This window comes from Natrix helvetica (assembly GCF_964273705.1).
Source record: "Natrix helvetica genome assembly, chromosome: 3".
Taxonomy (NCBI): Eukaryota; Metazoa; Chordata; class Lepidosauria; order Squamata; family Natricidae; genus Natrix; species Natrix helvetica.
Window position 1 is genome coordinate 97,349,342 of NC_138549.1, and position 17,787 is coordinate 97,367,128.

General features: G+C 38.9%; 1 protein-coding gene across 3 annotated transcripts in view; it reads right to left on the bottom strand.

Moving 5' to 3' along the window:
- AK5 (adenylate kinase 5) overlaps positions 1-17,787 on the bottom strand; it is a 141,833-nt gene that overhangs the window by 94,703 nt on the left and 29,343 nt on the right. For all 3 annotated transcript variants that reach the window (XM_081949011.1, XM_081949010.1, XM_081949012.1), the window contains one exon: positions 1,773-1,964. In XM_081949011.1, the coding sequence (XP_081805137.1) occupies positions 1,773-1,964 (192 nt within the window). The remainder of the gene's footprint in view (positions 1-1,772; positions 1,965-17,787) is intronic.

Consider the following 17,787-nt stretch of genomic DNA (forward strand, 5'->3'; position numbering starts at 1 on the left):
GTGTTGTGGGCAAGTCATCATTCTGAATCAAAATGACCAATTGTTAGAAATACTGAGAAGAGGTAATTTGGGAATAATTTGAGGACCAGAAGTTTCCCATCCATGCTAGATGAATTTCTCCCTAGGTTCAACTGCAATTATCAGAGAAAAATAAGAGATAAATGGGTTTGATTTGTTTGTTAATTAAGTGAACTGTCTAAGCAATGCAAAATTGGGATACAGCTTGAAAACAGAACCATCGTCGTTTTCCTCTCCCTTTTTGCAGAGCTGAAGAAAATCTTTCTGCAGGCTCCTACAGATATTCCAACCTTTTGACAGATCTCTTACTGGCCAAAAAGATCATTTTTGCTGCTCTCAGCCTGTTCTCCTATAATATTTCACCGAGCTGCTTGCTTAGCACTTCTGGTTTCTTTTATAAAGAAGCATTGATTTGAAAGAGCTACAGAATTCATTTTATAACAATCCATTCTTTTACAAACAGGGTCAACATGGTGATTTATTTCCATTTCTACATCTGAGCAATACATTTATTGCTTACAATAATATTTTAAATTAAACAAGAGCCATATTATCATTCCACTGCTTTGTCTGATGCTATATAGCAAGTATAAAACATTATCTTTTCCAGACTTGCTGACTCTTACTTTTGAGTTCTGGACAGAATTATAATTGCAGCATAAAAGTACTGTAACACCAAGCAGAATCTGAAAATAAGCTGCACATTAAAGATACAGGTAGCCTTTACTTAGCAACCAGAGTTGGGACCAGCAAATCAGTCATAAATTGAAACAGTTGCTAATTGAAACTACGACAGTGCTTGTGATTTTACTTCAGCTTTCCCGTTTTACAGATCTCTGAAGGTCATCAATATGAAGACTGACCGTATGAAAAGCATTTTTCATTGCTTGCTGCAGCCATTTAATGAGGATTAGCTGTAGTTCATATTAACAAAATGGCTGTATTTACTTATTCCAAATTAGTGTCCAAAATGTATAGTTCTCAGTCTCAGATGTGTGGACCTCAGCTGCCAGAATTGTCCAGCAAGCATGAATGAAGTCCACACATCTTAAAGCTGAAGAGGTTGAGAAATACTGAAGTAGTTTATAGCATCCCTAAATTTGGCCACAATTTTTCTTCTGCCGATCCCAAGCGCAAAAATGGATTGACCCAGGCCATTTCCATCTGAACGCTAATCTTTCATCAAATGACTTACCAGATTCTCTGAGAAGAACTTTTGTGGGTGTTGCAAGGCAACAATGATGGCTCAAAAATATTTCTACTCTAATAAAAAGAGCTTTGATTAAAAAAAAGCAATTGCTGAATAAATTATACCTCCAGGTGAGCATGAAACAGTTACAAAACCAATTGGGGCCTGTTAGATATTAACAAAGGCCACTGTGGTTTCCACTCCAGTCCTCTGTTTAGGCGGGAACAGAGGTTCAATCTGATTGGTTGAGAGGTCTGACAGCTCCCTATAAAAGGAGAGCTGTCAGACCTAACAGTTGCTGGATTGTACATACTTGACTGTTGAAATAAAGAGCTGTTGTTGCGTTAAACCTGAGTCTGCCTTCTCATTGCCCTATCTAACAGGGCCACTCAGTCTGTGAGTCTGACTGCAGAAGCCCCTCAATCAAACATGGGAGAAAATTTTTTTAGTGGTTTAAACAGTTATTCTCAAAAGCATGAGACAATCTTTTTCTAGGTCAGATGATCATTGCCTGAATTTTGCTAGCCAAAATTAATTTACCAAGCCTATAGATTTAAAAACTTACCGTCACAATCAGACCCTTTTCTTGGAAATATTTGACCAGCGGAACAGTGTTCTGCTTGAAATTAGTCAGGCGTCTCTGTGTGGCTTTCAGATTATCGTCTGGTCTCCCCTGCTGTTCGGCGCGTTTCATTAGGCGTTCTTGGAGCCGCTGATTTGAGCAGGACAAGAACACCACCAAATCTGGGGTACAGATCTGCAAAGAAGATAATCCAAATGATGTTAAATTCAACATAGACAGCATTCAGATTACTGTCAATTATCCATCTATGAGTCACTTGGTTGAGTTGAGCAGCTATGGAAATTGTATGAATGAAGGAATGAACGAACCACCAACTTTTGCCAATTTTCAAAAGCTTTAGCAAACACTGAACCCTTACATATTGTTGTTTGAAGGGAAATGTGATCTCTTGTTAGCATCCCACAGGAAGTACTTTCCTTCTGGAATTTAAATTATGTTGAGGGTAACTGATACATCCAACAGGCAGTCTGTGTAGACTACACAGTAGATTATACTGTATCCAACACTGTGCAGACTAAGAAGAAAGAAGATTCTCTTTTTTCCTCTTCTTGCACCAGAGTGCCCATAACTACAACTTGATGAGAAAGAGCAATTTGTCACCCCCTTTTTGGGGTTTGAAAGAAATGTAATTCCAGGTGCTAAGGAAGATGCAGGAAATGACACCAGCTGGCATCTAGCAGTGCCTGTATGAGCATGGTATGAAAACACTAGAAAAAGAAAAGCGTGCCACTCCACATGAATTTAGCACACCCATTCCTGCTGTTCAGGCCAAAGGCACTTGTCACAGACTGTGATGGCCATGTTCTCGGTAATAAGGACTCTTTATAATAACATAGTAGAAATAAATAATCCTAATTGAACTGAGCGACTTTTACCAACGTGATTGTTGGGTTCAAAACTTAATGCTGATATTTATGTTTCCCCACACTCGATGGGGATAATTATGTTCTTTGAAAATAATTGAGCGGAATGAAACTGTCGCAAATAATTGGCCTGATGATTAGAGTCCATATGAGATAACAGGATAACCGAAGCAGCCATACAATTAAAAGATACTGAGGGAGTTTATTTTAAGTTATTTACTTAAGGAAGACAAATATTCAGGACAGTTTGTCATTTCCTAAGGAGTGTACTTGTCAATGTCATTTGCATTTGGAAAGTATGGGTGATTTGCCAATTAAACCTTGGCAAAATTAGCTAATGTTATAAAAGAGAATGCATTCAAAACCGATGTGTATAATTATCTAAAGAGAAGCTTGTACCCCATGTCCATTTTCTTCTTATTCAAACTATTCTGCTGTCTACAGCCTACCACTCTCCTACCACAAACCTTGGAAGTTTGGTAAATATATTATTAAATATACAGCTAATTAGCTAAACTTTACAATTACAATCATTATATGAGCAAATGTGGCACGATCTCTTCACAGTAATGCTTGCAGAGTTAGGTAGGATCTACAAATTTATCAAACTGAAAAAAAAACCTTTATTAAAAAATAGGCATTGATGGTGATAGAAAATCCTCAAAACTAGAAATGCTAAAAGGCCATAAAAACTGAGTGATTCTGGGAAGAACATCAGAAGATTGAAAGAGAATAATGAAGATATATAAATTAATAACTAGAGCGAATTAACTGAATGAATATGGTTGGTTAATATACTAAAGAGCTTTAGGATGAGAAATACTATGTTGAAAGGCCAAATAGTTTTTATTACTAATATTAATATTTTCTTATTAATAAGGAAACTGAATGGTTCTATACGCTGACATGCAGCATCTTGGGATAACAACTCCCTTCCAAAAAATATTAATTATAGGAGGTAGAAAAGTTCACACTGGAAGTAAAATAACATCTGGAATAACAGGAAAATTTGGTCCTGTTTTAAAAAATCAAGCAGGAGATAAACTACTAACAACATGCCAAGAAATGTCAATATTTGTAACAAACACTTTCTTCCAATAACCTAAAACGCATATCTATACGTGGCCATCGCTGGGTGAACTCTGCAATTACATGGTCTTTCGGCAAAAATGGAAAAACACTATTCAGTCAAGCAAGATATGTGGTGCCAGTAGGTCATCTTATATTCATCTCCATGTAAATAGTTCTGTACTGTCAATGAAAACATCAGTATTTTAGCACCAACATAGAAAGTAAAGAGCATTAAAACTAAATGTTAAATGCATATCTTTAAGAGGCTTAAAGGGAAGAGTTACAATTTTTAATGTAATTCTTTTGGAAAGCAGAATCTTTCTAGTAGCTTGAAGTATGTTCAGTTTTACACACACACACACACACGTGTGTGTGTATATATAGTTATATACACATACATATGACTATGCACACACACAGTATACACACACACATATATACACATAAACACATGCATATAAATATGCATATATACTGTATATTTGATCACAGCAAAGGACTTCACAAGACAATTTCAAATTTAGCACATACGGAAAACAAATGCTAAAACGTAACTCAAATACTGCAAAGCTACTTTTTGTCTTTAAAGGGTTTATAGAAAATGTACAGAGGAAAGTATCATGTACTTCATCTCCCTCTTAAGAGGAAACCTGTGTTCTCCAAAAGCCTCTTTAAAATTTCCCTCAATTGAAGGCCGGTTTATTTTATTTAGGTAAAGATAAAGTTTCCCTTCGCACATATGTGCTAGCCATTCCTGACTCTAGGGGGCAGTGCTCATCTCTGTTTCAAAGCCGAAAAGCCAGCGCTGTCCAAAGACGTCTCTGTGGTCATGTGGCTGGCATGACTAAATGCCAAAGGCGCACGGAACACTGTTACCGTCTCACCAAAGAAGTCCCTATTTTTCTACTTGCATTTTTACATGTTTTCGAACTGCTAGGTTGGCAGAAGCTGGGACAAGTAACGGGAGGTCACTCCGTTACACGGTGCTAGGGATTCGAACCGCCGAACTGCCAACCTTTCCGATCGACAACCTTAGCGTCTTAGTCACTGAGGCACCGCGTCCCATTATTTCATTTTATTTATTTTGCTAAGCATGTATAAGATAACAGATATCAGTATAAACATTATGAATACAGGAAATGGATACGAATAAGTGGAGACAGTAGGACAGGGACGGGAGGCATGTTGGTGCGCTTATGCACACCCCGGTTGAGGAATTAGTTATTAAATTTCATTATAAAATAAAATACAGAAGAAAAAAAGAGAAAGAGAGAGAAAAGACAAAAAAGAAAAAGTGATGACATCCAACTGTTTTCAATGCCATAAAATACAGACCAAATATAACCTCAACTTTTTGCTTTACATGAATTTCTTAAAGCAGCTTTTACAAAAAATCCACAATTGTTCAAAAGAGGATTCTTGGAGGAACTGAAGAAGGAAGAATCAGAGGAATTATTTTTGTGTAAGAGGAGAACAATTGTGAAAACAGAGCCTAAGTTGATACAAGGAACAAAGAGAAATAAAGATGAAGGGCACAGACATAAGGTGATATGACCCTCCCTCAAAAAAGTTACACAACTATTCTGTTGGCTCAGCCTCTGCAAACTTCAATCAAACACAACAAAAAGCCTCTCCATCTTCTAATTCTTGGAAAAGGAAATGGAATATGCCTACTTGAGATGTATATCAGCAATTATGTAATATGTTATGTAATTTGTTATAGTACATCCCTCCTTCTTCCCACTAAAATAGAAATAAAGATGGATAACTTGGTTACAGTAAAAAGGGAAAAACACTTGGAATATGTCCACAGTAAATATAAAATTGAAATTTGATTCCTGCTAGAATTACAGACAAGTCCAAAAGCAATACACAGAGGCCAAGGATATATATAAATACCTCAGAAAATGTATGGTGTCTAGTTTGCATATCATGCTAAGACCTATGCAAAGAAATAATTTTACAGCTTCTTTTAATACATTCATCCATGTGCGGTATTTATTAGATCAAAACTGAGCCTTACATTTCATTTCTTTCTCACATTATAATTGCAGTGATCATATTTTCTTGGAAAAAATAAAGGACAAACTTGAAAAATGGAGCCTATTTGGAAGAGTTTCATAAGGATAAAAAAATGTTTATTTTTATAACGCAAAACAAAGAAAACCTTTAGAAAAAGATATCATAAAAATATCTAAAATCAAGCAGTATATGTAAATCTGTTTTAAAAATAAAATTCAAATTTTATATTTTCCACAACAATGTGAAAGACCGATTAAATGGTACAATTTGCATGGTAAAAGTTAAATGAACAAAATAAAGGGCAGAAGTGAGTTTTTGAAAAATAAATAAATATAAAGGACAGCTTTCTAAAATAAAGACCATCTAATCATCTAATTATAATAGAATATTTTTGTGATTTCTTAAACCAGTTTCTCATTACATGAAAACCATGAAATTGTACTTTTAAACCAGAGGAGGTTAATAGACCAAGTTATCACATTCTGGTTTATAAAGAGAAATGGAATTACAGGTTCCCAGTGTGGGATCATTTATAGGAAACTATAATTATTAAACTACAATAAAATAGTAAACTATCAGATAAAGCTACAGTACAAATGTTTCCTCCTGAGTATGGCATTTGCAAAGTCGAAGACCAAGTACCAAACATGTTTGAATACTTTCTCATGCAAATGCCGCAACTTACATATTTTAGTCAGATGTTCAGAAACAAATATGTAATGGCGACATTTTTATGTTGATGTATCATTTTGATGTCATGGTAGCTTGCTGTCGATACCACTACTCTTCAGCTGTTGAATTGTAATCTTGCTAGTACAGAAAAGCTCACGCATAACATATATGGGACAAAATAAATAATGCAACCCTTAGTAATCTTTAAAGTCCTATCAACTCAGTGCCCTTGTATGGAACAATCAAAAAATAAAAATAAACTTAGGCTCCCTTGAATTGAGCTTAATTCCTAATAACTTTAAGGAAACCCTATGCAGGTTTTCAAATAACAAAATGGAAGTAGTAAAATGCTTGAGAAAACTAGGAACAATGAAGAAATTTAGCCTAATTTAGCATTAACTGCTACTTCTTTTTTACCACTCCTCAAATGATTAGTGGAAACAGAGGTCCAATATTAATAACTGCATGGACAGTCTTCTGTATTTGTCGAACACAAGCTGAATGTGTGCTCTGAGAGAAAAAAATAACCAGAAATTCAGTGTCAACCTCTAGCCACACCTCAATAGTTTCCAATCTATAATTTTCAATGTGCCACAATACCAGCTTTCTTTTTAAGGTACCAAGCACTATTAATGGAAAATTTGTACGAGAAGAAAGTGGGGGTAATTAAATTGTAGGCAAGCTCTCTAAATCTATACTTAGAGACATTAACGAGAGTACATGTTCATGCATACACTTCTACCTTCTATTCTTGCTTTATAACTAGGAGTATATTACCTGCCAATTTAGAGAAACCGTTGGCAGGTAGAAAAAGAAGTAGACATAATCATAATAATATATTATGCTGCCATAATGCATACATTCAGTTGTTGGTTACAATGTAACTAGAGATATCTATGTAACTAGAGATATCTTTAGTATTTCTATTTCTTTTACTAATAAAATCATTATGAACAACTGCGAAATTAATGTGTGACAGTCCAAAACATTTTTTTTAAAAAACAGATAACATTTTCATCACCAGATGCCTTTTGAATTATCAAAAAAGCCCCTGGGAAGGAAAAATGTATTTCATACGACAAATTCTACTGCCATTTGACAGGATCTTATTTTTTACAGGATGAAAGTCTATAGGTCACCTTTACTCATGCATTCAAAAAAGAATGCAACCCAGCACTATTTAAAGTAGGCTAGACCTTGACAATGTCATTGTTCAGATCAAGTCCCAATGGCTCTTCCAACTGAACAACAACAAAATAACCCTGATCCTTCAGCAGATTTAGTAAGTGTTTTATAGTCTTTTATAGGTACCTATTTTTAAAAATGAAAGGCTGATATTGACATTATTAGATGGGAGCATCACATTTCCATAACAACAAAAAATACTCAAGACAAAACTTTTTATTCATATGCTTTCCTACAGCTATTGCCTCAGTTTTTTCTTTCAGAAATCTATATCTGTTAAGATCCCATTATGAGTTGGTTATTATGAGAAAAAGAACACAAATCAAGTAACATCTGACAGTTCATTAGTTCTAGAATTTTGTGCTTCTCTTATACAATGCTCCTCGTGTGCTTGAGTTACTGTCTGGTTTCTGAAGGAGATAGCTTAAGTACATCGAGCACAAATTAATTTTTACTACATCACGGGATTTTTTTTTAAAAAAAACACTTACTATCTTGTTTTTAAGTAAGTTTCATGGGCCTTCCTTCCTTCCTCCCTCCCTCCTGCTTTCTTTCTTTTTGAGCCAATCTGGATTCTGAGTGATTGCCTGGATAATTCCCCCTGCAGTTTTCTTTACAAAATTTTCAGAAAACGTTTGCCAAAGGCATGACTAGAACTCAAAAGCATCACACTTTGAGACTCAGGGCCTTTAACGTCTACACCAAATCAGCTCTTTAGCACTTTCTTTAGCAAGCTCAAATGTATTTCAAAATGTAAAAAGTCAAGACAATAAGCAGCTGAAACTGTACAGCTTTGTGACATTATATACAGTGGTTGAATTAGTACATAATTAAAGTATAACTTGCTGTTATGAAGCTGTGCTTTTGAGACTCTTCTTATTTTCCTCCAGCAGTTTCATTTCCACTGTTTACTAATACAACTTAGCATGAGATATGAACCAGGATAAAGCATGCTTAATTTTAGTACGGTTTATCAAAGTAAGACTGTTTCGAACTATGATTTATGAGGCTGCATTATTTAGTAAACTAGTTAATATAAACCACAATTTAGGGTGCAGGTATTACCATAATCTGAGATTAATCAAAAATAGCTGGAAGTTTATGAACTCCTTTCAGCTCCTCTAGGAGAGAAAGATAGTTGGCAAATCCAAAACTGACATAGCTCATAATCATAACTCAGCATTAAACTGTTAGCAGTAAAAATTGTGCAGGATTTTGACAGTTAAAGCATTACATATAATTATACTTCTAGAACTGACATTTCGTGCTCCTACTAGTTGCCAAGTTGGATGAGAAACTATAGGCATAGTTCCATTGTTTTTAGGACATTCTACTCCGAAACGACAAATTAAATTAACATTGGTTATACTGATCTGCAAAGGTAATATGAATTCAACCTAAAATAAGTATTGTGGGATTCGTCTTTATGTACAGTTCGCCTGATTTAGCATTTGATTCTGCACTTAAACACTGGGAGGTAAACCACAGACAGCTGTTCAGAGGTATACTGATACCAATTTTCATCATGACTCCAATGCAAACTTTGCCCTTTTATACTTGCATTATAAGGTTACACACAAGTATAGAAGTGGAGTTTTATCACAGTATCTTAACACATGTCTTCTCTTGCTTGCCTTTCCTCATCCTTGAAGACAATGATAAGCTGAATTTTTGAACCTATTAGATTGAAAGTACTGCTGGAGATGAAATCAATGTTCTCCATCATTTTTGTATGCAAGTCAACTGCAATTCAATCATCAAGGGATCACATCACATTATGAATCAAACCCAGTCACTGAATGATCAGTGATCTCTTTCATGCTTGGTATTCTGATGATGATGGCCTATTGAGTCTTCCCAATTCATTTCAATAACATCAGCACCGAGGAACAAAAATTTGCACCTGCAACCTCTCTAAAAAGGTGAATGGAGAAATGTTATTGCAAGAAATCCACAGACTCGGATTCAAATAGATTCAGAGTAAATGTACCAGGACTTAAGTATGCCATGACTAACCTTATTCACTTGAATACATTTAAGTAAAACTAAGTTACCGTGTCCATTGCAGTGGGAGATAAGTGAAATCATTTATAGACTATTTAAACCAGTATATTTCTCTTCAAAGATTTGAACTAAGATTGCAGTCTTGCTCTGGCAAGTGATTTTGTCCATATTTTGTCACACTGTACATTATAGGATGTGAGGACTGGAAAATTTGATTTACCTTACCAAAAAGGGTCTCAACTCTTACAATTTATCTACAAATAAATCCTGATTTATTATAATAAACTTATCATCCTAGTTTACAAAGGATGAAAATTGCACTGGAATGAAAATGGTACTCAAAATATAAAGAATATATGAAAATTGTTCAAGCATTTTCGATTTGAAGGAAGTATTAAACCCACTAGTCTTGCAGATGTTTCAGCCTAAATTACAAGTTAGTATAAACCCAGACCTCTTTCTCAGCGTATGTGCCTAGAATGTAAAGAGTTTGAAACGTTAAATGCCTGGAATGTACACAGCTTTCAAATATTTGTCAATTCTCTGAAGCTGTGATGTGGGAAAAAATGGCGTATCTTTATCTAAAAGCACTTTTTTTTTTTACAATTCTGGTTTTTGTCCAGAAGTCCTCATCAGAACTTTCCCAAGGATAGAAATACTACATTTAATTAATTTTCTGGCTAAGGTAGATGTTACAATAGCAATTTAGAACCCAGTAATCCATCATTTTGCTTAAGAAGCTGCCTTATTGAGCATGGTGTTACTATAGTAGACCAACATTCTAAGAAGGTCATCTCATACTGTATATATGCATGCCCTGGCCAGCTAACTTTGGCCTTCTTTTATGCCATTTTTCACTCTCCGGAGCCTTCAGGGGCCTTCAGTAGGCTTCTCTGAAGGCTCCGGAGGGCAAAACAGCCCTATGGCCAAACTGGAAGTCACAATTGCCGAACTTCCAGGTTCCCCGTAGGTCCATTTTTTGCCCTCCGGAGGCTTTAGGGAAGCTCCTGAGGCCTCCAGAGAGCCTCTGTGGGGGGGAGGCTGTTTTCGCCCTCCCCAGACTCCTTGAAAGCCTCTGGAGCCTGGGGAGAGCGAAAAAACAGGGCCAAAAGTGGGGGATGCTGGTCGTGCACGTATGCGCATGGGGGGGCACAGGCATAGCATTATGGGTGCAGAACACCCATGCATGACCCCCCTGCGCTCCCCCCGCTTTTGGCACGGGAGCCATAAAAGGTTCACTATCACTGGTATATACTATATACATCATCAGCTTAAAGCTACGATGTATATAGCAGAAAAATCTAACAGAAAGACCAGAGATGTACTTGCAAATTCAGCAAAAGAGCCAGCCAAGAAAACTTTCTAAGTGTGCTTATTTTAGGCGAATATAACTGATTGGAAGAGATCAAGAACCAAAGATCTTATTAGATGAAGATATTGCAGATTTCACAACAATGACATTCAATCAGAATACAGAACTGGGAGAGACCAAGTCTTCTAGTCCAAAATCCTGCCCAAGAAGAAGACCTATACCATTCCAGACAAATGGCTATCCAATTTCTTCTTAAAAACCTCAAGTGATAAAGCACTGACAGCTTCTGAAAGCAAGCTTTTCCACTGATTAATTGTTCTAACTACCACCAGATTTCTCCTTAGTTTTAAGTTGGATATCTTCTTGATAAATTTTCATCCATTACTTCTAGTCTTGTCCTTATATCCTTTGGAGAATAGGTTGTCCTCTTTTTCTCTGTGACATCTCCTCAAATATTGTAACGCTGCTACCATGTCACCCCAGTCCTTCTCTATGTTATATTAGACATACCCAGTTGTTGCAACTGATCACCATATGTTTTAGTTTCTACCACCCCAATCCTTTTTGTTTCCCTTCTCTTTATCTTTTCTAGAGTCTCAACATTTTTTTTGTATTGTGGTGACCAATACTGTAAGCATGGGTTACAATAGGAAGTGCAATACAAGAAATTTGGAAACCCAGAAGAAAGGGTTCTAGAATAGAATGGTGCAGCTAAGCACTATTTGCCATTCTGTCTTTTTCTAGACAGACAGCTCTATGTCAAGGTGGTAAGCTTAGTTTTAAAAAACAGGAGATAGGAGATAAAGTTTTGACACCCAAAAAGTTTCTCCCATGTGAGGAAAAGGAAAAGGAAATGAGCTGAGTTGGTGGCAAGAAAATTGGACTGAGAGTTTTAAGAGAAAATCATCCTGAGTTACCTTGTGGTTAAGATGGATGGTGAATAAATCTTATACATTTATTTATTTATTTATTTATTTATTTATTTATTTATTTATTTATTTATTTATTTATTTATTTATTTATTTATTTATTATTTATCATTCATTCATTCATTCATTCATTCATTTATTTATTTATGAAGACTAGCAAAAGATCTCAAGCAGAAGAGCCAGAGGTCAAGAATGCAAATCAGTTATCTCATATAAACTCTTATTTTGTCCAATTTGCTATACTGCCCATGTAAAAGGATGCTTTGTTTTTATCCATTCCAATAACTGAATTGTAAAAATTCTATTAATAGTTTTGCTAATCAGCTCTGCAAGGGGGTGGTGGCAGAGTAATAAGATGCCTACCACAGATGCAATGAATTCTAATCTATGCTTCATTGAACATGGCAATTTTTTTTTCAATACTATTATTGCTCTACTATCTTCTGGGCTTATTCACTGCATGAATTATCCTTACCCTTGAGAAGATCAGAGCTATTTAATATCAGGAAAGGAGCTCTGGAACTGTTTCAACATTTCCATATTCCAAAATTGGTCATCCTTACATAGAACCATCAACCACTCAACGTCTGAAGTGTCAGGTTTAATTCTATTTCTAACATAATAGTAAAAGTTCAAGTTATTGGATTATTTGGAAAGAAGGCTTTTTTTTATTAAACCTAAATATCTGCTAAACCTCAAAATAGATAATTGACATTGTTAGGGATGTAACCCTAGGCTTGGCTTGGCAATGTATATAAGCTATGATTACTTTACTGTTACTTTAAATATTAGAGAGATGTAATTGGCTTGTTACCTCAAGCAGCTATAAGAGGGAGGCAGAATGGCTGTTAGTTCTCTCTGTCTCTGTTTTGTTAGATGCTGATGGTGGATACTGTTTGATACTGCTCGTGAGTTACTGGGTCTTGCTACTGTTAGCTACTTTGTGGGTTAAACTGAGAATATTGATAACTGACTGACTGAACCGTGTATGACTTGGACTGTAAACTGAACTCTGAATACTTCTATATTTCTACATAGTAAACTACTATATTTTTATACTATTCAGTGTCTCTGTATGCTGGTTTGTGCGTGTTATTCCATATCACTCTCATTACGCTTCTCTGCATACTCAGTCTTCTAATGGGGAGCTTAATTACTTAACAGACATATTTATTTCATTAGTATAATGACATAATTGGTGTTTTTATATTATTTGCACCAATTCATGTAATTGACTAATTAAACTTTAAATAACATTTGCATGCAAATAACATAAAAACATCAATACATCATTATACAAATTACACATATCCAGCAAATGTATGGACAAGCTGTAGAAACAATGGAATTTTCCTTTATATAGATGTAGGGGAGTCCAAATACAAATTTGATTGGTTACAGTTGAAGGTCTGTTAAAAGAATGTTTCACATAGGGGTGTTATCTAACAGTTTTGTTCCTGCTTGTGCAACAGTTTTTTTTCCTAAGTTACAATTTAAGTTTTGTCTATGATATTATTTTTTCCCAGAGGAATGGAGGAAGCGAATAATTTTGTTCTAATGAAATGAGAATAGGAAGTGAATACTAGAGATTAAGATTTTATGAGCTAACTCCATAATAAAAGACAGGGACTGAGACAAACCTGACTGTTTGAGAATTCATTGCTTTGAAACCCTGAAGACTGAAATGCATAAGTGGCGGTATAGCTAGGTTGATCTCTGATGACAATGCAATTATCTTGTTATTTTATATAACATATTGAGAAAAAAACAAGAAGAACTTTGCAATTTGCTCATGATATAAACAAGAGCCAGTCTAGATAATTAGTACAAGTTATCTTCATGTCATCTCTTTTGGCAGATGAAATCACTTAAGCTTACTTAGAAGAAAGACTCAATGAGTAAGGAACTTATTTCTCTATAAACATGATTTGGGGCTAGAAAGATCCGTTTCCTCCAGTGCATTTCCTTGAACAATTAAGTCAAATTGAGGGAAGCAATCATAGTTTTTACCAGAAGGCTAATAAGTAGAGTGGAAGATCCACCCACAATATCCTATCTTGATCTTCTAAAGAAGGATCCTGCACTTTCTGTGCATTCTAGTCTAAGGTACTCAGAATTTGATGATGAAACTCAAATACTTTGGCCACCTAATGAGAAAGAAGGACTCACTGGAGAAGAGCCTAATGCTGGGAAAGATTGAGAGCAAAAAAAGAAGGGGACGACAGAGAATGAGATGGCTGGATGGAGTCCCCAAAGCAGTAGGCGTGAACTTAAATGGACTCGAGAGGATGATAGAGGACAGGAAGGCCTGGAGGAACATTGTCTATGGGGTCGTGCAGGTCAATACGACTTCACAACTAACAACAATAACAACAGACTTTACAACTATTCTCAAATATTTATTGATGAAATGGAAGATTCCCATCCCATAGCGCTAGGCATGTCAAAATCTGAGATTCCTAAATCATCAATCATCTGGCAGGGAAAGGAGCAGGCAAAACCTTTAAGGTTAGAATGTTGTCCTTTAAAAAATGTTAATAAAAATTAGGGGTCTGCTTCGGATGTCAATGTCTATGTAGTGGGAACTACAGACTTTTTACGAAAGTTGTGGAAAGATTTATTAATGGAAAAAATTGCGCAGAGAAGACAGCGAAGATGGGAGAGGAAAAGAAGTGGAAAACTATGCCTTTAAAGGGATTTTGCTTAAGGAGCTGTATGGATAGGAAATGGTTTGCTTAATTTATGGCATTCTTCCAAACAAAGTAAGGTTTGTTCTCTTGCTGGGGATGGAGGCAAATGTATCTGCCTTCAAGCAGCAGATGCAATGGTTAAGTTCTCATCCTGATAAGGGAAGGTTATACAAATAGCCAATTACATTAATGAAGAGATCAGCCACATGTTACTATCCTCAGGAAGATATAAGGCAGTCTCCAACCTAGCGTACTGTAAGAATATATTGATTTTTAAATGGGGAATAGTTCAATTGCCAGAATCTTTGTGCCCTTGTCTTTTTCTTCTCAATAAATTTTATTAAAGAGACTACTTGAGAATCATGCCTGGAAAATAATTAGTTTTGGTTGAGGCAGATGCAGGAGAATCCCGCAGCAAGGGGTTTGGATTTTATTTATTTATTTATTTATTTATTTATTTATTTGGATTTATAAACCGCCCCCTCTCCCAAAAAGGAACTCGGGCGGTGTACAGTCAATGAAACACAGATAAAATACATAAATAACAATATAAATAATATATAAACAATTAAATACTTGAACATTTGAGTGGAGGAGGTGAGACTGTACAAAGAAATAAATATAGTATAAAAGCCCTAAAACATCCCAATTAAAATACCCAAACCCAATTAAAATATATCCCCGGGAGGTAAGACTAAGAGTGTGCCAGGCCAGCTAATTGAAACAGGTGAGTCTTTAGTTTTTGACGGAAGGAACGGAGGTCAGTGGTGGTTCTGATGTCGGGGGGGAGGTCATTCCAGAGGGTTGGGCCCATCACAGAGAAGGACCTACTTCTAGGTGTCGCCCGCTGGCATTGCCTGGTGGACGGCACCAGGAGGAGTCCCTCCCTGTGAGAGCGGATTGGTCGTAGGGACGTGTGTGGTAGGATGCGATCCTGCAGATAACTAGGTCCTATGCCATGGAGCGCTTTAAAGATGGTAATCAATACCTTGAAACGCACCCGAAAGGCCACAGGCAGCCAGTGCAGCTCGCGCAGGAGAGGTGTTACGCGGGAGTATCGTGCACTCCCCATGATGGCCCGCGCGGCTGCGTTCTGGACTAGCTGTAGTCTCCGGATGCGTCCCAAGGGGAGCCCCATGTAGAGGGCATTGCAGTAGTCCAGGCGAGACGTCACCAGCGCGTGAGTGACCGTGCGTAGGGCACTCCGGTCCAGTAGGGGGCGCAATTGGCGCACCAGGCGAACCTGGTGGAACGCCCCCCTTGCCATGGCTGCCACATGGTCATCCATTGACAGCCGGGCATCAAGGAGGACGCCCAAATTGCGCGCCCATTCCACAGGGGACAGTTGTTCGCCCCCTATGGCCAGCGATGGTATCAGCTGGCTGAACCGAGGTGCCGGTAGCCACAGCCACTCAGTCTTGGAGGGGTTGAGTTTGAGTCTGTTGTCCCCCATCCAGACCCCGACAGCTTCCAAACACCGGGACATCACTTCGACAGCCTCGTTGGGGTGGTTTGGGGTTGAAATGTACAGCTGAGTATCATCAGCGTACAGATGGTACTCAACCCCAAAGCCACGGATGATCTCACCCAGCGGCTTCACATATGCATTGAACAGGAGAGGCGAGAGGACCGACCCCTGTGGCACCCCACAAGTGAGTGGCCTTAGGGTCGACCTCTGCCCCCCTGTCAACACACATTGCTTCCGGTCGGAGAGGTAGGAGCCGAACCACCGCAAGACGGTGCCTCCGACTCCCATCCCCTCCAACCGGCGGAATAGGGTACCATGGTCGATGGTATCAAAAGCCGCCGAGAGGTCTAATAGGACCAGGATAGAGGAACAACCTCTATCTCTGGCCCTCCAGAGATCATCGACCAATGCGACCAAGGCTGTCTCTGTGCTGTGCCCGGGTCGGAAGCCGGACTGGCGTGAGTCTAGATAATCGGATTCGTCCAGGTGTCATGGAAACTGCTGCGCCACCACATTCTCAACAACCTTCGCCAAAAAGGGAAGGTTGGAGACTGGACGATAATTAGCTAGCTCCGTTGGGTCGAGCGAAGGCCTCTTGAACAAGGGTCTCACCACCGCCTCTTTCAAGGCAGTTGGTAAGTATCCCTCACCCAATGAGGCGTTCACCAGGCCCAGAAGCCAGCCTCGTGTCACCTCCCAGGCTGCCAGTACCAGCCAGGAGGGACACGGGTCCATTGAACATGTAGTGGGTCGCAGCCTTCCACGCAACCTGTCCAAATCCTCGGGGGCAACAGAGTCAAACTCCTCCCAGAATGGTCTCTCAAGATTCGCTGCTGATGGCCCGTCCGGTCCACTGACGGAGGTCCATCCACTCCGGATCTGAGCGATTTTGTCCTGCAGATATTCCCCAAACTCCTCTGCTCTTCCCTGTAAGGGTGCCCCCCGCGTCCCCTGCGATAAAAGGGAGCGGGTCACCCGAAACAGGGCGGCAGGGCGGTTATCCGTGGACGCAATAAGGGCGGCACAATATCTACGCTTGGCCGCTCTCATTGCCACAAGGTAAGTCCGCAAATAGGCTCTTACCTGTGTTCGGTCAGATTCGGAGCGTGAGGACCTCCACCTGCTCTCTAGACGTCTCCTGTGGCGCTTCATCACCCTTAGCTCCTCAGTGAACCAAGGAGCCCGGGTGGATCGATGCCGCCGGAGAGGTCGCAAAGGCGCAACCCGGTCCAAGGCCCCAGTTGTCGCCCTATTCCAGGCAGTCACTAGGTCCTCTGACCGGGAGCGGGACAGGGCTACAGGTATTGGCCCAAGCTCCGTCTGGAATCTATCCGGTTCCATCAGGAGCCTGGGGCGGTACCAGCTTGGAGAGTCTGGTTCCGCCTCCTCGCAGTGGGGGATAGCGCCAGGGAAGTCCAGCCGGAGGGATGAGTGATCTGACCATGACAGGGGCGTGATGACTAAGTCCCCTATTCCCAGATCACTCGTCCACTGTTCAGATACAAAAATAAGGTCCAGTGTGTGGCCCCCTTCGTGAGTGGGGCCCTGAACTAATTGGGTCAGGTCCATGGCCGTCATGGAAGCCATGAACTCCCGAGCCGCCTCAGAGGCCGCTCCCATCAACGGCAAGTTGAAGTCCCCCATGACCAAAAGTCTGGGGGTCTCAACTGCCGTCTCTGAGATTAGCTCGAGGAGCTCGGGCAGGGCTGCTGATGCATAGCGAGGAGCCAAGTATACAATCAGCAAGCCCCACTGCCTCCCTGGGCCCCAGTTCACACCAA